Source organism: Falco cherrug, chromosome 2 (assembly GCF_023634085.1).
Source record: "Falco cherrug isolate bFalChe1 chromosome 2, bFalChe1.pri, whole genome shotgun sequence".
In the NCBI taxonomy this organism is placed as follows: domain Eukaryota; kingdom Metazoa; phylum Chordata; class Aves; order Falconiformes; family Falconidae; genus Falco; species Falco cherrug.
The window spans coordinates 29,967,458-29,989,961 of record NC_073698.1 but is presented as its reverse complement, the minus strand read 5'-3'; the positions used below and the strand labels follow the sequence as shown (position 1 = coordinate 29,989,961).

The 22,504-nt window shown below is 42.6% G+C and overlaps 1 protein-coding gene across 3 annotated transcripts in view; it reads left to right on the top strand.

The window, feature by feature from the left end:
- The window catches only part of RNASEH2B (ribonuclease H2 subunit B), a 39,374-nt gene extending 37,347 nt beyond the window's left edge, over window positions 1–2,027 (top strand). For all 3 annotated transcript variants that reach the window (XM_027815843.2, XM_027815842.2, XM_014286180.3), the window contains one exon: window positions 1,329–2,027. In XM_027815843.2, coding sequence (XP_027671644.1) covers window positions 1,329–1,436 — 108 coding nt within the window. In that variant the 3' untranslated portion in view covers window positions 1,437–2,027. The remainder of the gene's footprint in view (window positions 1–1,328) is intronic.
- Window positions 2,028–22,504: the final 20,477 nt, after the last annotated feature.

The following is a 22,504-nucleotide window of genomic DNA, read 5'->3' as shown; positions in this document are numbered from 1 at the left end:
AGGTTGTGAGGCTTGCACTGGCTTATTTCTCTGAACATTGAAACAAAATGAATCCTTCTCCAATCCATCGGGAGCCAAAAAGGCCCTCTGTGCTGGTTTTGTGACCTTCAGGCTAATGCTGACTACTCTTTATCCCTTTGCAAAGAGAAGCAGCTGGTGACAGATGCATTCCTTCCTCCCCACAAAACCCCAGAATTTTTGTACTCAGGGCACGTGCTGTTTTTGAAGTAAGAAGAGGATTGCCCCCTAAGTGAAGGTGCTAAATAGTTTAAAATATGCATGTTTCCCCCCTGCTTCCCCCATTATGTAACTATAGCTTTTGAACTGAGCATAAAGATAGAAAAAAACTGAGGAGAGATAATTCATTTTAACATTAAATATGATTTACTTCTGAAATAATGAAGCACGTTGATGAGAGAATCTGGGAAAGAAAAGATAGCTCTTGGACTCTGTGCAGTATACTACTCTTTTTTAAATACTTTGGCAGTGTTTTTGTTTGTGTAGTAACACAGACGATTATACTGTTGTTGCGTATCTCCGTCCTATCCATAACCTTCTAGCTGATCCCAAGTATTGCAATTGTGAAGTCCTGCAGACTGAGGAGTATCATAAAGGAAAGGTCAATGCAAAGTTTTCTTAATAGGGAAAACAGCTAGAGGTTTAAAACATAACATTTTAAAATGTAAGAAAGAAAAGAGGTCAGCTGTATAAAATGTGGCTCATAAAATGTGTTTTAGGTGTAAAAGTCTGGGAAGTTGTCCCAGTGGCCTCAAAGTGCTTTGCAAATGTTAGTTACCTTCTTCATTCTTAGTTCTTCCATCTCTCTTTCTTTCATTTCACTGTGTGTAGAATCCTTGATAATAAATCAGTGTGAATTATTCATCATCTGTAATGCAAGGCTGTAATTCAGCCTGCTGACAGCATAATCATGAGATTGAGTCAGAGGGTACAGTATGCATCTGTTATATTGCATGCATTATTCCTCTTAATGTACACTTAGGGATTATCCCAAAGTAAATGTTTGAGTTGGGATACCTCATGCTGCAAAAAGGAAAGTTGTTTCACCTCGTTGTCCTTGTAATTGATTCTCTGTCTTTGTCTGAGGTTAAGTAATTCATGACAAGTATTTTTCTGTTTGAATAATCTCAAATTTGTTTTGTAAGGTTTTTCTCCTACAATTTAAAGGCTGCATAACATTATCTTTACTGCTGTACACAAAAAAAGCAATTCAGCTTCTTGCTTGACTTCTGTATTTAGGAGTTTGTAGCTTATACTCCCCTCTTATGCAGATGCTGCTTAACTTTTTCTGTTTATCATTTCACTAACAGGCAAACAGCAAGATGTCTGCAGCACAGAAGGCTCTGGCCAAAGTTGATAAGAGTGGAATGAAATCTATTTCTGCTTTCTTCAGCTCCAAACCCAAAGCATCAAAATAAAGACTTGTTCTTGAAATAGTTGGGTTTATGTTAAGCTAAAGATGTCTCCTGGATTTTTTTGTTAGTATACTATATGCCGAGCGTGCTGTGTACATGATGTAGTGTGATGAAGAGATCTGTGAGCGAGTGTGGCACAGAGCTGTTAGGCTGCAGTGGGGCGAGGCAGTACCATGTGTATATTCCAGCCTGGGTGGGGAAGACAGCTTAGCTGCGTTAGCATGGTTCTGTTAGCTGAGAAGCGAGGTTTAGCATGGTGCTGTGCTGTACCGCTGCTTGTTCTAGAGCAAGCTCAGTCAAGGCCACCACAGTTTTCTGCATTGCACTCCATTCTGGGCTGGAAATGTGCCCTCCTTTGAGATCTTAAGAGGAGATTTTTTTCATTTGTACAGAGCATTATTTTTTGAGACTTTCTGGAGATTTTTACACAGTATAACACCAGAGTAGAATGGCATCAGTAGATTTTTATGTTGACCCAAATCTAAATGCTGATATGTTTCTATATTGGGATTTGACTTGTTTTGAATATGCTAGGAACAAGTTGCAATAAATGCCAATGTGCATGTAATTCAATAAAGTGCTTTCTGTTAGAAATTTGTGCTTGTTGTATTTGCTGTATGCTTCAAGAGTTGGGATAGGCTTCAGGACATTTCTTTAAGGGAGTTTTGGTATTTTTCTGTGTATAATTCTTAATCCCTGAAGAATTACAGTGTCACTTTGGGCTTACCTGATAAATCTCTTAACACATAGCAATGTTGGGATATTTTTATGTTCAGTTCCAAGGTCAATAGGTCCTTACAGAAATAATTAGGGAAAGATTTATTTAAAGGCAAAACTGGGGGTTTTAATGAAGTCTGTTTGGAGCTGGATTCAAAAGCTTAAGTATGAGTGCCTTAGTTAAGGTTTAGTTTTATCGAGTTTTGTGTAAAGTAGGACTGTTACTAAAAACACACTACTTGCTCTTGCGTGTGTTCTTACCTCGTTAGAGAGTATTCCTATATATTCAGAGGGATAGCTGTCTGCTACATTGCAATGTCCTTGATTCACGAATTGAAAAAGAGATGAGGTCACTGGATTGTATAGGTCTAGCCAGTTCTGTGCAGCACTCATAGTTTCATCTGTCAGTTGTTGCACTGAGTCGTTACTGTGGATCAACTGCAGTGTGTGTTTTACAGAGGCACTCTTAAAATTGTCATTCTTTGCTACTTCAGCTCAGTAGAGAATCTGCCTGTGTCCCTTGATAGTAAGGAGTTTCAGAGAAACTAGGATTTTCTTCATTTTTAGTAACTGTGCTTGCTGCTATTTACAACCCCTGGATTACAGTGGTGTCTGCTAGGTTAAAAAGCTCTGTGGCATTCTTTTCCAAACAGAAAAGAATGAGAAGCCTTGCTGTGTGTTGTGTGCAGTTTTGCAATTATGGTTTGTATGCCTTTTAAACCAGTGTTTTTCTCAAACTTTCAGACATTGTAAAGGGGGAAGTCAGTATGGTTGGAATTCCAGATAGAGGGAAATATTTGAAAATCTGTGGAATTGCTATCTCTGATTACAGAGAGATTTATTTAACAAATGCAAATGGCTTCCCAATACCATACAGTAGATGTTCCCAGTCTTAAATATGTTTGTCTGAAAGGGATTATCTAGACCCAGAATTAAGTTCCTTAGAAAAAAATACTTTTCAGGTGTTCTGAGGAATCACTACTGTAAGTCTTCCTTATCTCTGAAAATGCGCTGGTAATATTAGTGTTTGACTGTAGGTTGGGAAGTGTGTGATTCAGATGCAGAGACTTTATTGATTTTTCAGTTAGAATAATTCTCCCAAGTCATTTGGTGCTTTAATAAAATTTGAGTCATGAGTGTCAACTTTCTGAAATGATATAAGAGGGCGGGGAGCAATAGTGGACACACAAAACCCAGGGATTTCTACATGGAGCTGTAGAGCAATTCATCTTATACCACACTGCCTTGTTCTGCTCTCTTTAGCAGAATTTCATCAGCCCTATTGGTGAAGTTTTCTTTTCTGACATTAACCATGAGGCAAGTTTAAAAGTTAAAAAAAGGCACATTGTACGTGACAATTTCTATGTGCACAACCTTTAGAATTGCCATCTTGCCTTTTTCCTACCTTACTTGTGTGGGCTGTAAGTGAAGACCAGCCCTGTTGCAGCATGTATTGGTTTATCCGTTGGGTCTTCACTGTAATTGAAATAACTAGTGTTTAGTGAGCCCAGAATGAGCAGTTGTGGTGATGAACTTGGAAGGTTTAGATTTTGAAAAACATTTCAAAAAAATGCAGTTTATTTTACAGTTGAAGAAGCACCCCAAGTTCTTATCAGTAGGAGAAGGGATGACAGCTTTGGAAAACCACCACTCAAAAGTGCAGGATAATGTTATGAAAAAAAAAAAAAAAAAAAAGAACAGACACATGCCATTGTGTTAATGGAGATGTTTTGTGCTGTAACCAACATCTTAGGGAGTGTTTTGGTAAATGAGAGGAATGGAATTGTGTATCTATTAATGGAAAGCTAATTCCAAGCACTAGAAGATTTTGAGAAAACAGACAAGCATGAGATGGATGCTTAAGTGGAAAACCAAGAATGGGGGAGTTATGTTAGGAACAGGAACTGTGAGTAGGACAGATGTATGGTAGAAGCTCTTCTGGATATTTAAATCTGCTAGTTTTAGGGGTTTGGTTTTAATAGTGCCAACGTTTTGTGAAGCAAATTTTCAAAATGTGTTTTCATTGACTGAACAGTTCAAGAACCTTACTTCTGAGAAAAAGTCTGGTTTCTCTGGTCAGAATTTAGGACAGGAGGAGGACAATTCTGATAGAGGTGGGAGGCCTTTGTGCTGACTTCTGTTCCGAGGTGGCAATTTTTATTTTTCCTTTCTCTCCACATGATTTTCACATCTGCCGCTGCACTCAAGGACATAAGTTTAGAGTTTTTCCTCTGTGCATAGATGTGTTGTGCTTTAGTGTGTCACATCTCGACTTCAGCTGTCAGCTATGCCATTAAGTTACAACAATAGTAATTTTATTAGTGACTGTGCTTTTGGTTGAGCAAGAATTTGTGCACGACAAAAAAAAGTAAGCCATTTCCAAAAGCCATTAGTGCTTTCACGTGAAAACAAAAAACTCTTTTCCCTTTAGGAAAGAATGAAATACATTTAGTAACTTTGAAACTTCCTCAGTGTGTAGCTGTAAGAAGTTATGAAGAGCATATAGAGCCAAATACATAAAACAATATTTCCTACCACAACGAGGATTTAAATATAGTTACTCTGCCTGGCCAGCAGTAGCAGTAGGTCATTATGAAGCACTGCTTTGCTATTTCTTCCTTGGTTAGCTTAGTATGAAACAATATGCCAACACCATTACAGAAATGCAGTCTTACTTTATTTCTTTTTCTGGATTAACATGCCATTTCTACCTGTTCGTGTAAGTATCTGATGAGTTGTGATGCTTTTATAGTTGTTGTTTTGGGATTAAGCAGCTGTTGTGTTTCCACTTTTTTTAGACGTCACACTGCAAATGGATTGACATCAGTGGGCCTGGAAAACTTCATATGGAAATACCAGCAGTGACTTAGGGATATGCAGGGGTTGAAATTGCACGTCATTTTCAGTCTTAAGTAATAAACTAGTTCTATTTGTAGAAGCGACAATTGGTGATTTCAATATTTTCAGTGGAAAAGGTGGCATAGTTGGCAGAATTTTATTCAGGTCTGAAATCTGGAAGAGTTCGGTGATGCTTGTTTTCAGGTGTTTAGTTGCATTTGACTTTATTGTTTTTTAGAGGGAAACTAAATGCATTGATGCATATTTGAATAAATAAATGTTTATGACTAGGGTTTTCTCTTTCCTTTTTAGATGCCTGTGCAAAGACATGCAAAGAAGAAATGAAAGGAGCATAAGGAGACTCGCTAACATTATTTTAACTTGCCATAATCTCAAAGCAGCTTTTAAAGGCTTGTTTTACACACTTTCTGAAAATAAATGCTTGAAGTTAGACATGCCCTGTTCCAAGAAAAAGCAAATCTCAGCAGATTAACATTGTTAAATATGCAGTGTGTAAAACATACACTGCTTCAGATTTTATAGCTTATACACTATTGGTCTATCGGGCCCTTCCAGGAAAGCACTTACGAGCATGCCTAATGTTAAGCACATGAGCAGTGATCTTAAAGTCAGCAGTGTTGTTCGTGTGGATAAGTGCTTTGCTGGATCAACGCCTAAAGTCCTGTTAGGTGCTGAGCATCCTGATCCATATCCAGCAAAGCACTTAGATCCATGCTTATCTTGAAGTGGAAGAGCCAGTCTAGTATTTGTACATTAGTGTTCACCATAAAATCTGTCTTGGCACAATGACTTTCATGCTTAAAATTAAGCACCTGCCTAAGTATTTTGCAAGGCCAGCCCAACAGCATCCTTTAGGAAGTCTCAAATAATTACTTGCTTTTGAACAAATTTCCTTTTTTTGTACTCGTTTTTCAACAAAGCAGGTGATTTTAGTGGCCATAATTACAAGTTTTAGAAGCTGCATAGCAAAATATGTTGTATGCAGTTTTCTCTTTTTCAAAACCTAGCCAAATTCAGCAAGATGGCCTTTGTGGACTAGAAGTCCAATGCTCAGATACAGAATCATCCAAAATAAAAAAAGTTAATTCTATTTTTTAGGACATGTACCTTTTTTTAAATAATTTCGCTGAGTCTGATTTACATGGTTTTGTGCAGCCCTGACTTATTGTTCAGGAGAGGTCCCTGAGCTCTGGTTGTGTGGACAGTCTGACTCTTGAAGTGCTAAAGCTTGAGGTAGGATCTGTGTTTAGAAGGGCAGATAGAGAAGCTGAATTTTTATTTTACTTCTTTTATTCTAAGGGATTGAAGCCTCAGAAACATATAGAAAATAACATGTACATTTTTTGTTCAAAACTAAAGCAAAAGCTATGTAATCCTCCAGGTAAAAAAAAACAAAACCTAATTTTTTCTCTTGTAAAGACACTTTCCATGGAGTGAGCTTCGACCAAAATGTCAACCAGAATCTACATAAAATATGCACAAGGTGAATGCTAATGAGATCCTTAAAGTTATCTGTCAGATGTTGTCTGATGTTTTTAATTTAAATACCTGTTTATCAAACTACCATTAATATCTAACTCTGTGCTACAGAACTTTTCAAAAGTAATACTTGACAGGATTTTGAACACAGTGAATGTGTACTTCTGTAAATTTTAACTATAACCCCAGTTCTTAGACGCCTACAGCAAATGGCCAAAATGTTCTATAAAGCCTGAATTTATTTGAAGAATTCTAGATAAGAAGTAAAAAATATTTTGCTTCCGCTCTGGCAAATTCTGCCTAACTTGAAGTCATAGAACAGCTCCAAGAAGAGTTTATTACGACATTGCTGAAAACTAAGTTCCAAGACAAAGGGCAATAGCTTATTCAACTTTATTTTCAGCTGATTCTGGTCCACTCTGTTTCAGAATATGAAAAACCTGAACTGTTAACTATTTAGAAATCATGTATGAAAGGAAATGTAATCTGAATGCGTATTTTAGAAATACGCACTGAATTCTTTTTGTTACTTTTATACTTTCCTGGTTAAATAATGTGCACTGCCCCTTTTCAAGGAAAAAATATTTAACATAGTTTTCTAAGCAGTACTGCAAGAATATTATATATGTCCAAAATGAAATTTCTATTTTTCTAGCTTATGTTAAAAAAACTCCTTGATGTATGAATAAGATTATATATTTCAGTAAAAATTTTTTGGAAAGATTTTATTTTTAATCATTTACAAGAAATAAATAAATATATTTGGAATAATTCTATGATTGTTACTTCATTAATTTCACAGAGAAATGCAAAGAAAAATGCAGTGCAGTCAGACTAATACTGTTAGTCTCCACAGGGTAGTCAGTAGTTCTTAGACTGAGTTGAAGGAAGTAATGAATCCTGATAGGAATCGATAGGAATCGATAGAAATCCAGAAGTTCAATAAGACAGATTCAGTGAAGCAATTAGACTAATACTGGAAGGCCTTACTCTACAGATGTTCTAGTGAAAACTCATTTCTGTGTACGTATAGTTGTTGACCTGAGTACTCAGGATTTTGAGTTTCATGAATATGGCAGTGAATCTCTGAGCAGCAGTGGGATGAGGAGAATGAAAGTGAGGAGAATGATGTGATATTAATGTCATTTTTTACATATTTCATAATCTTCTCCATCACATATGTAGTATATAGGTGCTCCATCACAGACTTACACAGAACTGATAGACAATTCTTTTCCATGTTTTTTGTAGTGACAGTCGGTCAAACACATGGGGAAAGCTGGTCCTGTACCAAACATCATCCTGGTATCACCACAGTGCTGTGCTAAGTGCCATGTCGTGGTTTAACCCCAGACAGCAGCTAAGTACCATGTGGCTGCTTGCTTACTCCCTGCTTTCACCCCCCTGTAGGATGGGGAGGAGAGTTGGATAAAGGTAAAACCTGTGGGTTGACATAAGAACAGTTTAATAAATTAAATAAAGTAAAAAAAAAACAAAACACAACAACAAAAACCACCACAATAATAATAATTGTAATGAAGAGGAGAGGGAAAGAGGAATAAAACCCAAGGGGAAAAAAACAGGTGATGCGCAACACAGTTGCTCACCACCTGCTGACCGATGCCCAGCCAGTCCCCAGGCAGCAATCGGCAGCTCCCAACCAACCTCCCCCCCCCCCCCCCCCAGTTTGTATACGGGGCATGACATTCTATGATATGGAATATCCCTTTGGCTAGTTTAGGTCAGCTGTCCTGGCTCTGCTCCCTCCCTGCTCCTATGCACATGCTCGTGTTTTCATAGCATGGAAAGCTTCAGAAGTCCTTGATTTAAGGTAAGCACTACATAGCAATGACTAAAACATAAGTGTGTTATCAATGTTATTCTCATACAAAACCCAAAATGTACCAGCTACTAAAAAAATTAACTATCCCAGCCAAAACCAGGACATGGTGACATAAGGCTTCAAGGCAGTTAGGAGAGTTATTGCCATTTTGTTTGTAAAATCCAGAGAACAAGAAGCAGAACAAAGGGGTTGGGTTTTTTTTTTTTGTAATTTGGCAGTCAAGTTTATTGGTATTAATGAGAACCAAGCAAGAAAAGCAGGAAAATTTGTACCATTTTATAAGCCCATCACTCATCAGCATTTCTCTGTAAAAGCAGAATTAATAGTGCTAAGGACAAAGCGCTAAGGCAGCTTCTATTTAAATATGAAACAGCATTTATACTGCTTAGTTCAATAAAGTCAATTCGCAAAGTAATGCAAAGACTGAAGAAAATGACACATTGTTTTACATCTTTAAAGAACTGCCACAGCTCAAGTGTCTTAAGCTTAGCTCTCATGTACCCTCTGTGTGCACAACTGTTAACATCTGAGGTCTGTCACACTGCAAATTGTGCTAATTTGTCCAAAGCTCCCTTTTAAAATTAATTTGGTACCCTGAGATAGTTGCAAAGCAAGCAATGTTATCAGATAAAACAATGCCCCGGTAAGGCTCATCAATTTTAAAAAAGGGAAGCTAACAGAAAAAATTAAAAGCTGTGCTTTAAAATCTGGCTTCTAATTTGGGATTATTTTTATTGTTGTGTTTGCCCTTTGTCTTTTCACTCTGAGGGCCTGATTATTTTTCAAAAGATGCTAACTCGGTACAGCCCCACCTCCCCTTGACTTCAGGCCAACCAAGCAAACTGTTGCAGAACGGGCACCCACATTCATGAAGACAGCCAAAATCAAAGCTATTTGCAACCCTGCAAAATAAGTGAAGCCGGTCCTGGTCGTGAATGGAGCAACCAGCCGCTTCCTCTTGAATTCCCTGTGCAGCTGGCATTGCTACAGTTTCTTCATAAACAGTTCAAACCTGATTTAGTAGGAGTGAAATTTAAAAACCAGCTGATACACTTTCTGATCTTGTAGTCTGTGTCAGAGAAACTGAGATGAATGGCTACAGAGGTTGCTAGTTAGGGATAACTGCAGCTTCCTTGAAGGAAGCCGTTAAGGAGTCACTCCTACTCCTTTTAACCACCTGAAGGTTAGGTCTCTGCACACCTCTACACAGCTTCTCTGTTATTCATAGCTAGGATCCTGAAAAGGCGGCTTTTGTATTCCAGGAAGAAGGGTCCACTGGAACTGTGGCTGTTTCTCTGCAGGGTGAGACGAGCCTGGGCATGGTGTGTGCCTGCACACATGGTTCGTCAATGGCTGTCTTCAGCGTGACGCCAGTGCCTTCCAGAACCGGAGGCAGTCCTGTATCAGAGGAGTTGGACTTAGCCTCCAGGCTAGACTGGGTAAGTCAGGCTCTCAAGATCTCCTCAGCTTTCCAGTAAGTATTGTTCCTCTCTCTCTCTCTTCTCTCTCTTCATTTAATAAATACATAATAAACTTAAATTTTAACCTGTTCTGTTGGAAGGGGAAACCTCCCCTCTCCACCCTACAGATTACATTCTGCAGAGTTGCCATACTGTTTTCCCCTACAGCCCACTGAATCATTGAAATTTTGCCCTATTACTCCCCCTGCCAAATTACTGTTCCGTGTTTGAGAAGGCAAAACTTGTTTTTAATAATTTTGCAGTCCACCCTCTGGTGCCTGAAACATTCCCACCAGCCACAAGGGAAGCACTGAGGAACTGGACTGGACTATCTGCTCTATCTGCAAGCAGTGGAGGTAAGTAAGCTGATCTGGGCCTCTCCCCCTCTTTCCAGATGTACTCCTGCGACTGATTTTAAGGGGGTTTAGCCCCTTAATTTCCAGTTATTGTTTCTCAGCTGTTAGCTGCCCCCTGCCCCTTTAGCTGCGATGCTGTGACTTGTTGTGTGAGGCACATGCAGCCTTTCAGCGTGAATTAAAACAGCAACCAACAACCTGAGGGCCATAACTGTTTAAGCTGTTAAGGCTCAACGGAAAGAGTATATCCAAGTGTACTTCAGCTCTGTCCCTCAGCCTTCAGTCTGTAAGCTGTGAATTATATCTCCCTGCCTCATCACAGTAATTTGTGACAGTTACTAGCTCACAGGATTACAGTTTAAATAAAAATACATTTAAAACTGAATCCAGTGAACTCAACCTGAACTTCTTTGAATTCCCATATGCCTACCACAAGCAGGAATACCTCTTCGGAGACCAGAGCTACACAGAGACATTGATTTGCTTCGATTTCAGGAAAAGCAATGCGAGATTACCACTTGGTCTGTACTACTGTGAGAGGCAGACAACCTACTGCAAAGTAACTGGGCCCCAACGCAGTCTCTCAGATCTTGATGGAGAGTTTTTCTCTACGTCCAGGTCATGAGTTGTTGGTTTAGGCTAGGCTCTGCAAGCTAGAAGCTTTGTAGAGGATTTAATGCTGCCATTTGTTCCAACAAACAAAAGACCCTTCCATTTTTGTACTGCTTTGGTCTGATTTTGCCCTTAGTAAGCATGAACTGTAACTTGTGGCTTTCCTGGAGTCTGGTTATACCATAAGGCGGGGGGGGGGGGGCGGGAGCAGAAATCATGGGGTTTTAGCAGGATAGTTTCTCCCAGGGTATCTTGTTGAATGACAAGTTATTTGGACAACTTGCAAGATCTGTGAAGACAAGGAGAGATTCCCCATGCACACTCCTCACAGGCAGGACAGGATTTTAACCTTTGCACATGCTCCGCACCCAGCACAGGTGTAAGCATGTACTCTGCACCAGCTCTAAGCAGGTGGAGCACTGGCAGAACTGAAGTGAGACTGAAAGGAGGAAATAAGTTTGAATGTAGTGGGGAAATACGGCAGAGAGACAGACGTGATCATCTCTGCTCAGTGTTTCTCAGGATGCACCTGGAGAACCACGTCCAGTTCTGGTCCCCACAATTCAAGAAAGATGTGGACAGAGTGGAGATGGTCCAAAAGGAGGGCCACAAAGATGATCAAAGCGCTGGAGAGCCTGCCCTATGAGGAAAGACTGAAGGAGTTGGGCCTCCTGTCCCTGGAGAAGAGAAGGCTCAGAGGGGACCTCATCACAGTGTTCCAGTAGTTAAAGGGCAGCTACAAAGAGAAATGAGGCTCTGTCTTCATGAGGAGCCACATGGAGAAGACAAGGGGCAACACATATAAATTTCACTGGAAGAGGTTTTATCTCAATGTAAGAAAGAATTTTTTATACAGTAAGAACAATCATTCACTGGGACAACCTCTCCAGGGACATGATGGAGTCCCCATCACTACAGGTTTTCAAGATGCGATGTGCAGGGTGCTAGGCTTTCCCTCAAAATGTTGAACCAGATGATCTTTCAAGGTCCCTTCCAACCTGGGCCGTTCTGTAACTCCGTGAAATCTGTGATGGATGTGCTGTCACAGAACCGCAGTGAGTGCATCATGTCCTTTTTTTCCCAGCCAGTTGGTTAGAGAGTGTGGCTTTGGCTGAGAGGAGATCTTCAGGGAGGTTTGTCTGCTGTGTTTTTTTGTGTCCAAGGCCAGTTGTCCCTGTGTGCATATGCTGGGCTCGAAGAAACTGGTATTTACTTTCCAGGGCTACTATTTAGTGATCAGCAGCATGGGCCAGATGATCTCCTGCAGGGATCAGAGTACTTTTTTTGCAGGAAGCTATGGGGGAAAAAAGGCTCATGATGGGAAGGGCAGAAAGGAGGGAAACAGACTGGACAGCACAGGGGAGCAAAGAGGACCGTGGTTCAGCACTTTTCCATTGTCTTATTTTGTCTGGGAGTTGTGCAGTAAATGTTCTTCTTTACTTGAGCCAGTGGTATGTGAAAACCACTAGGCAGCAGGCAACTACTGAAAAGCAGTAGCTCATTAGAATGGACATGCTACTCCATGTCAAGAAGAAAATGTTACTGGGCCTTTTTAAGAGAAAACCACCACAGAAATGAGTTTGCCAGTAGCACTTACAAAGATCAGAGAGATTCTGGGTCCAGAGTTTTCCAAGGCCTTTTTCAGCAGTTCTTTATAGAAGACTGTTTATTTTTGCAGTGTACAAAGAAGTCTTTCTTGGCTTTGAAGACCATGAGAGATGAAGTATCTGTCCCAGAGGACTTGCAGAATAACTACAAACAGTGATGTTCTCAGATGTCCTCATACTTGTGTCCATGTGTTCCGCTCTATGCGTGTGTGAGTATTTTCAACTCTGCCAAAGTGTAACCACACAGATCCTATTGGGCAGGATGGGAGTTGTGTACTAAATTCTGTCCTGGGGTTTGGAAGCACTGAGTTTAAATGAATGGTGCGTATTAACATATGTATGTCTATAGGCTGGCAGAGCCTAAGCTGTTATGCTCAACAACAACTAGTCTCCATGAGTGAAGGGAAGGGCTTTGGGAAGAACAGATAGTTCCAGCGGGTCAGCACCTTGTTGTACACCTGGTGTCAACAGGAACCGGGTATTTACAACCGTGGGATCCACTCTGAGGACTGATGCCTGCTAGGGAAAGATGGGATCCACCTGACAAAGTGGAGCAAAAGAAACCTTGCCAATAGGCTGACCAACCTGGTAAGGAGAGCTGAACTAGGAAGGTGGCGATGATGACCCATTTAAGTGAGGCAGCAGTGTACAAGGTCAAAAGCAGAAGCTGCTCCGTGTTGGATAAAAGAAAGACTTCATAAATGATAGAGCAGGGCAAAGGGACACTTGCCTCAAATATAATTACACAAATACAGTCTGGGAAACAAGCAGGAGGAACTTGAGCTCTACGTGCCACAACACTACAACATCACTGGTATAACAGACACAGCAGGACAGTTTGCCCAAGTGGAGAGTTGTGATGGACTGATACAAGCTCAGGAAAGTGGCAGAGAAGATGAAGAGTCTACATGAAGGAGCAGTTTGGATGTATGAAGCTCCTCAACAGCCTGGTTGAGAACTTGTGAAATGGGACTAGAAGAGAAGACTGATATGGAAATATGTCACAGACCAGGGTGAGGAAGCATATGAAGTCTTTAAACAGTTTGAGGAAGTCTCTGGTGACTGGAGAAAGGTGGACATTGCACCCATTTGCAAAGAAAAGCCAAAAGAGTAATCTAGGAAGCTAAAGGACAGTTGACTTTACTGCAGTCCCTGAGAAAAGCATGGAACAAGTGCTTCTGGAGCACATATCCAGGCACACGAAGGAAAAATACAGCACAGATTACAAGAAGGTAAATCACACCTGACATACTTGATGGGTTTCTGTGATAAAATGGCTGGATTTGTGGTTGGGGCAAGGCAGTGGATGTCATTTGCACTGATTTTATTAAGGCTTTTGACAAATTTTTCCATAGTATTTTGTTGTTGGGACATTATGGTCTGGATTGGTGGGCAACCAGATGGGTAAAAGCCTGGTTGGATGGTCGGGCTTGAAAAGTCATGGTTACTGCTCAGACCCTACCTGGGTGCATGTGACTAGTGGGCTATCCTGAGATCTATCCTGGAATCTGTCCTGGATGTAGGACAGCTTTATCAGTGACCTGGATGAGGTGAGGAGTGTGTTGTCATTAATTCTGCAGATGAAACCAAGTTAGTGGGATCAGTCAATACACTGAGAGGTGGGAGCTGCCATCAGAGGGACTGAGACAGGCTGGAAGGACAGGCTGACAGGAATATTATGAAATTCAACAAGGACAAATGCCAAGTCCTGCACCTGGAAAGAAAGGAGCCCTGCAGTGACACGGGCCAGAGGCTGCCTGGCTGGGGAACAGCTTTGCAGAAAGAACATGGGGGCCTGGGGACAGCGAGCTGCACAGCAGCCAGCAGCTCGACTTGGCAGCAATGATGGGCAACAGCCTTCTTCACTGACAGGAGCAGAGCCAGTATGTCCAGGAAAGTGGTCATTCCGCTCTGATCAGCATTCGTTATCTCACACTGCGTCTGGTTTTGGGGCCCTGGTACAAGAAAGACACTGGTAAACTGAATGGAGCTCAGGGGAAGCCACTGAGTTTGTTGGGGTCTGGAGCACTTACCCTGTGAGGAGAGGGTGGGAGAGGGGCCTTTTCAGCCTGGAGAAGAAACGTCCTTTGAGGAACCCACCAGCAGACCCCAGTGCCTATAGGAAGGTCACAGAGAAGATGGAGCCAAGCTCTTCACAGCAGTACAATACAAACAAAAACACTCTGAAGTGGGAACAAGAGAGGTTCTGACTGCAAATATAGAGAAACATTTTCCCCATGAGAACAGCCCAGGTTGTGCTGTCTCCATTACCGAAGGGTTCAAGACTGACTGAATAAAGCCCTGCACAACCTGATGTGATCTCCTATCTGACCCTGCTCAGACCTTCTGAGGTCCCTCCAACGCTAATTATTCTCCTATGATACCGAGGACCTAGATGAACTCCCATATAAAGCAGACCACCATTCTTAGGAAAATAAGGAAACCCAATGTTGATTTGCTCATCCAGACTTTGGCAAGGTGTTTGTGCTTAAGTATCCTCTTGATTGAAAGTGTGTACTTTATTTTTATCAGAAGTACGTTGGGCTTTACCTTCTAGCCACTGTGTGGTTGTCCTGGTTTCAGCTGGGATAGAGAATATTCTTCTTAGTAGCTGGTGCAGTGCTGTGTTTTGGATTTGGTGTGAGAGCAATGCTGGTAGGACATTGATGGTTTTAGTTGTTGCTGGGTGATGTTTATACTAAGCCAAGGACTTTTTGGTTTCTTGGGCCCTGCCAGTGAGAGGGCTGGAGGGACATGAGAAATTGGGAGGGAGCAGAGCCAGGACAGGTGACGTGAACTGGCCAAAGGGATATTCCATACCATATGATGTCATGCTGAGTATATAAACTGGGGGAAGAAGAAGGAAGGGGGGGACATTCAGTATTATGACGTTTGTCTTCCTGAGTAACCGTTACGTGTGATGGAGCGCGGCTTTCCTGGGGATGGCCGAACACCTGCCTGCCCACGGGAAGCAGCAAATGAATTCCTTGTTTTGCTTTGCTTGCATGCGTAGCTTTTGCTTTACCTATTAAGTTGTTATCTCAACGCTCGAGTTTTACATTCCTTTCCGATTCTTCTCCCCATCCCTCTGGGTGAGGGGGAGTGAGCGAGCGGCTGCGTGGGGCTTGGTTGCTGGCTGGGGTTGAACCACGACAGGGGTGGAGAACATAACCACCCTCTGTACCCTGAGTAGTCACCACCCTTCAGCTTTTTTTGGGAAAGCTGGGTAGGTTGGAGTTTTCATCATAACACTTATTTTCCCGTTCTCTTGGTTCAAGTCCAATTTTTTTCAAAATGTGGATCCTACTTGGGATTTTGTAATTCAAAATCCAAGGATCACAATCTCCTTTTTAACCGGTGTTGCACAACGTGTGGGTGGTCCATCAGTAGTACACTAGGCCCGTACCATGCTTTTTTCTCAGATTCATTGTTTCCTGGGATGGCCTGTGGTCTTTACCCCCAGGCATGGCAGTGCTGCCATGCAGATGGATTTCTTGTGGCCCACTGTCCTGACAGTGCCACTAACTTGTTTTTCTCTTTTAGCACCCTATCAGCTGCAAATACTCCTAGGAAAGATTTTGTGCATTTTGCCAAGTTATTTGCAGAAGGCCAAAAAAGGTCGTCTCCCTCCATCCCAGCCTTGCTTGACGGAAGCCCAGCTGATGGTGATACTGATGCCCCTTCTGTGCTTACAGGGAGCTCTATCATTTGGGCTTGTTTGTTTGTTCATTTTTCCCACCTCATCTGTGGGGCGTTGATTTTTGTCTCTTGTTGAAGAAGCCATGTGGTGCTAACCTACTGGTGCTACAGCAGCGCTTGTTTGTCTTCAAGGAACACTTTCAGGTTTCATGTGGTTTATCTTCTGCAAGGGGCTGAGAATGAAATAAATGAGACAAGAGGAAGGATCAGGAGGGGGGTATCTTAATGAATGAGTGATGCTTTCCCTGGGGGACTAGGAAAAGAATTAAAACCAGAGCCTGTGACCAGGGTCAGTGAGGAGGTAGGAAAAGTGAGCAGGGAGCCACAGAAGACGGGGAGAGGAGGGCTCATGTCCTGAAGCCAATGACATCAACACTGGTTCCCAGCCCGAGAGCTGTGGGTGGCAGTAGGCACAGTTTCCCAGCGAGGCTCCCTGGGCTGTGGGGATGTGGTAGGGTCTCCTCACATTCAGCAGATGTGTCCAGGTGCCAACAAGTGCTTCTGCTCTGCATTTCTAGGAGCAGCAGACTCTCAACATCTGCACCAGCTGGACCCAAACCAACAGCTGTAGGGTCTATTCCCCTCTCACACAGGTAAAGGTGAATGGAGTGGCCAGAGGAGGAGCTTGAAAGCCAAGACTGGCATCTGAGTAGTCTGGGTTCAGTTCTTGGCTTGCTCCAAAACTTCATTGGGATCTGGGGTGAGATACATCTTTTTTTATTGCCTCATGGAGGGGAGGGAAGGATATAGATCTCTGCTTCTCCCCCCCCCGTCAGGGGTTTTGCGATGCCTTGTATTTTTAACGTGAGCTCCTTGAGGCGAGGCACATTTCCTCAGCCATGTTCATGCAGCTCTGGCTTACAGGAGTCCTGATCTTCAGTTGTCCCACTATAATCTCAATAGTAAGAATTTTGCCTTAGTGAACACTACAGGATTTGCCCTTCTAAAATATCCATTAAACAAATAAATGGTCCCTGAATGGTCCTAAGTTCTTTTTTATCTTGTCTAGAAATCCATTTAACCTGATGCTTAGTTTTCGATGTGCACTGCTTTACTTCTTTACAGCCCTTGCTGTAAAACACGTATGTTTTCCACTGAATATTTGATTGAAACATTTTAAAAAGACTTCATTTTTTAAGATATTCTCTTCCTTGGGCCCCAGATTCCCGTTGATTTCAACTGGGCAGGAATACAACCCTCTGCCTGCACTCACTGGCTGCCAGCTTTGGACTGCTGTTGGTCTATTACACTCAGGGGAGTAGTATGAAGCTAATGACTAAGGGCAGAGGAGAGTTACACAAAAGACTGCTGAATAAAGCCCATTACAAACCAAAAATAACAGGGAGGAGGCAAGGAAAAGGGAAGGCAGGTTGTGCTGCACAAGGCTCTAGACTGGCACTGTGTGCTACATTACAACGACAGAGACACAAGGGCTGAGCAGAAGGTCCCTGTCCCTATTTCATGTGTGACACTGACCTGCAGCACACGGTTCTCACCAGTCGAAGCATCCCACAGCTCCCTGCCCCAGGGACAGTGCCCAGCCAGCTAGACTAGAGGGATGATTTTCAATTAACTGGGAACCAGCGTGGCTCTTCACTCCTACTGCACTTGTCCTGGTAGCTACTTAAGCCAATTCCTAAATAAGCAGTACAAGTAGTAAACATGCACTAGCATCCCAGTTTAACCAGGCTGGAGGTGAAGATAGGGTTGAAAGCATTTATTTGTGTTCTAAAAGGCTACTGGAAACCTCCTTTTCAAGGATGAGATAACTAGCCTCATTGTCATGTCGTTACTGCATTTTGAAGTTAAAGAGCTCTGTGATCTATGAACTCGAATCACACAGTTAATTACCCCACGTTCCCCCTCCTTGCTCCCCTCCTCCTCCCACTTTGCTCTTGAAATACATTATATTTCTTTGACAGTCCACGGAGAACAATGTCTGCTTTTGTGACAGCGACATTGCCAGTGGTGTAAGAATCTATGCGTCTGTCAGGTTTCCCCATGTGAAACATAATTGCTTAATTTCCATTTGAAAGTACATCCCTGACATTAGAACAACGTAGACACACCAAGGATAACAATGATTTCCTGACACCTACAATGGGGCATAATGCGGTAATAAATATGTGTGCAAAATGAATGCTCCGCACACAGAGGGAGCAGGTCTGAATTTACAGCTGCAGATGAAGTGTTCCTCAGGAAAAAAATAATAATAAAAGGAAAGAAACCAACAGATTAGCATCAGTGTGATTCTATGTCAACCAGATGGCTTGCTATGGAAAAAGAGCTTCCCTGCTTTATTCCAGTAACCCTGGCTAGCAGGCTGAACGTCTGAGATGAGAAGAGAAAAATGATCTCATTCAGTTGAGGTTTTTTTCCTTCTTGCATACATACAGCTTGAGCTGGAGCAGAGTACAAGCTCTGAAAAGAATACAGGAGTTGTCCCCTAACGGTGGTGTGTGATGGACCAGGAGGTCTCGCAGCCGTGGGTTCAAGCATGTAGAAAGCATAGCAGTGGGCATTCCAGCTGGGAGGGGGGAGCCCGCAGGGGACTGCCACTGGTTCTAGCCAGGCATCTGTGCTGAGCCTTGAAATGATGGTGTGCTTTTTCCTCTGACTTCTTCCTCCCTTGCGCGGCCCCTACAGTGTTTGGAGCAGAGGTCATCTCCCCAGCCTCTAGTTTCTAGCATCCTTGGATGCTAATGTGATTGCCAGTCACGGCCAGGCGCGTTGGTCTTCACCTGCCAATGGACTCGGTGATGGAGCACACAGGCAGCTGATGTGGAGGCAGCTGCACCGGGCTACTGCCTGGCCCAGGTCACCTCACCTCATTTTAGGCATTTAGCTGAACACATTGTTAGAAGCAGCTTTCTCCAGAGTCACTGGAGACAGAAACATGTCTTCATGTGAGTGCTGACAAAGGGTCTAGTGATACCTCTCTCTACAGCTTGTGGGAAGAAAATCCTAGTGTAATAAGAACCTCAACTTGGCTGAAGTTAAATGGGATGAATCCAGGCTCTGATGCCTACCTTCAGGGTGCTGACTGCTTTCTTCTGCTGGAGCAGGTTAAGATGTTCTCACCAGCAGACTGTTGGAATCGCACATCACTTCTCTCTGGAGACACTGCGGTTTGACAGCTGAGTAAGAGACCTGTCACTGACAGTTTGAAGAAGGCCAAGTGTACTTATCTTTACAGACTTTTGAGACCCAAAACTAGATTTATAGTAACGGCTTGCTGCTAAAGTAACAGTTTCTAAAAATCTTGTAGAATGGTTCCTAGGCCAGGCATCTTCTTTGGACAACGTGCTTCACACAGCAGGCAATTTGGCTTGGAGTTTCTGGATTCTGGTGAGAACCAAGTGCATTTTAGTGACTCTGTGATGAGAGTCATCCTACAGAGAGGTTGTAAAAGTAATTGAGGTGATTTGACCTCTCTTATCTGCAACAAATGATGAGAAGTGACTGTGCACCAAGAAACAGATGAAAGTCCTCCTTCTCATAGGAGAAGGTGTGACGGTTTGTCAAGACCTACTTCGAGACTAGGGCATGATTCACAGGGCAAGAGCTGAAGAGTTATTTTTAGTTTTTCTTTGTTTAAACTCTGTGCCCAATGGAAATTTCTCACAGTAAGAAGGGAGGAGGATGTTTAACTTTGATTGGGTCTATGGTAGAATTAATGTGCGTGGAATATCCAGCCCTTGATTCTTTACTTGTCTTTGGCAGTGAATAAATGTCTGTCATTGCAAATGTCTACAAAATTACTATTTTAATGATCTGTTTGCTTCAATTAAGGCCTGGCTATTATCTTTCCAAGAGGCAGAGGGTTGGGGAGGGGGAGATGGATCAGGAGAAAAAAGCTGATCAGTAGGACATGTGAGTAGAAGGTTTAAGGGGCCAGCTGAAACTGAGAGTGGATTTGGAAAGGCTGTGTGATGAATCCGTGACATTGCAATATTTCAATCATCACATTTCAGATTCTGGTTCATGCATCATTTGCTATGAAAGTTTTGAGATTTTAATCAGTGTTTCAAGAGTAAATTGATACAGCCTAATCATTTAGAATCTCTGGCACAAGACCAAAGTGTATTATGTTAAGTGTATGTTATGTATTATAAAAGCTGCTTGCTGAAAATTAATTGAGTATTCCCGTGCTAGATAATGTTTCTCCATTCCCCAGAGCCCATCCCTTTGCGTGCGAGTGTTTTCCCAAGTGCAATGCAGATGCCAGAGAAAAGGTGAATATATAACATATGTAAAAGACTGGCTCAGTTAGACATAGCACAGTATCAAGCCTGCTAACCTCCCTGGCTAGATTGTGGGGCTGTTTATTTGTCTGCATGATGTGTGGGAGGAAAACTGCCGGGTACAAAATGAAAAAGAAAAAAAAAAAAGTATTTTCCATAGAAGCAAAATATAAGAAAGCTTATGCCGTGACTCTAATTCATGTAAAAGAAATGGAAATGTGTTTGCATTTCTCCTGATGACTTATGTGAACTTGGCAGAACAAGCAACCCAAGTAAATGACACGGTTAGCAGCCAGTGAGTCTAGGTTACAAATGTGCCATCATACTGTGTATTCAAAGGCTCAGTAGTCCCATGTCATGCTTGTCCTTCATTTTGTACCTGTGGCAATGCTGATAAAAGGAATGCGTTCAGAGATGAGTGGCTGGGCACTCCTTTAAATTGCCAAAAGCCAGCAGTGGGTAGCCACAAGCATTATTTATGTCCTGTGCTGACATTTCTGACACCAACGATTTCTACCTGGAGGGGCTGGTTTCTCAGGGGGACTTGGGTCCCTTTTGCAAAGAGGGGTTTTTTTTGGGCTTCCTCTGACTACTTAGTACACAGGCAATAGGTTCAGATACTTTTAACCTCAGTTCAGATAGCCCTGCTGCTTCATTCATGGCCCAGCCAAAGGGCTGCCCAACTCAGTCTCCCCACCATCAGGATGTTCTCCCCAGCATCCAGGTTGAAACTGTCCTGACTCATTTGTGGGTTTCAGTCATTCTCGATGTCAGGCGCAAGAAGATGGGTACTCACTGCCTGCAGCAGGATCTGGCTTCCTTCAGCTCCAGCCTCAAGCCCTCCTCATCACACATTTACTCCGTCTTGCCCACACAGTTACCATTTCTAGGAAAGTGGAACATCAACACCTAGGGCATGTGTCCACCCTCTCACCTTTTCATAGGATGTCAATGGAAGTACATTAGTTTGAACTGAGCAGACCAAAGGTTTTAAGCCCATTTGTTCACATACTGGGCAAGAGACCCCACTCAGTGTTGCTTAAGACCTTCAGCCACAAAATGAGGAGGAAGGCAGCATTTCTTCCAATGGCTTTGGCTAGGACACCTTGCCTCCCCCTCTGAGTCTCTTTCTTTGCCTCTTTGACTTTTCTAAAGCCCCAAGGCAATGGAAAGAAAGCATTTGTTTGGGGTCACTTCAAATGCTTCAGTCAGCCAGAATTAATTGTTTCATTCTGCTGAGTATTGGGAATTTTTTTATTTCTGTTTCGGTCCAATGCATAGTCTCCTCCCCAAATGGAAAATCAATAATTCTCAGTGGCCTTAATCAAAGCACGCTCATTACCAGGCCTTTTAAGATCAGACGTGGTCCATAAGATGGAGGAGGGAGACAGCTGGAAGGAAGCCATCCTGCACTCCTGAGGAGAGAACATCTCAAGGCACTCGAGCAACCCCTTTCTGCCCAGAAGTTTTGTTACTTCCATACAGGGGGACCTGGTTGATTAGGACCATTACAGAAGGGTCAACAGTATATTTGCTGGGTGCACACATACTGTGTCTCATTTACTGAGCAGGGAAACCCTACATCTGGCTTCCCCCTCGAGGCCTTGTCATTCCACAGTCATTCATCTGCAGTTCCACTCTGTAGTACTCTCTGACCTCTCTTTCAAAGGGCAGCTAGCTGGCCTCCTCTGTCAGCATCTTACTCATCACCCCTGGGGCTGCAAAACAGCTGAGGGGTGTCCTGTTAGTGGGTTCCCTGCTCCCAAAGGAGTCCTCCTGCAGTCTAAGGCTACAGCATTTGTTCTATCACCTGACCATCTGACATGCTGTCTTTGATCACTGGAGAAGGTACTAGGGTGTTCTATGGGAGAGGTTTCATGCTCATGGTCGCAGGTGATTTATAAGTGCAAGGAAATGCAGCTTAGCTGCCCACTCTTATAGTTAGCAGAAATAATCCCAACATTTAATCACTGTTCTCTGTTCATAGTGGCACCTTCTGGTAGGACAGTGAGCAGAAATAGAAATGTGGTATCCAAGAATGTGAAATACTCCTAAGGTTCAAAACTGGCATCCCTTTTCAACCCTGGCATTGAAAGTTTTTCCCTTTAGGAAGAAGTGGATGATTTGGTGACTATGAAATCCTCGTCTTCTCCCCTTGTGTCATTTGGACACAGACAACATTCCTCCAAGGACAG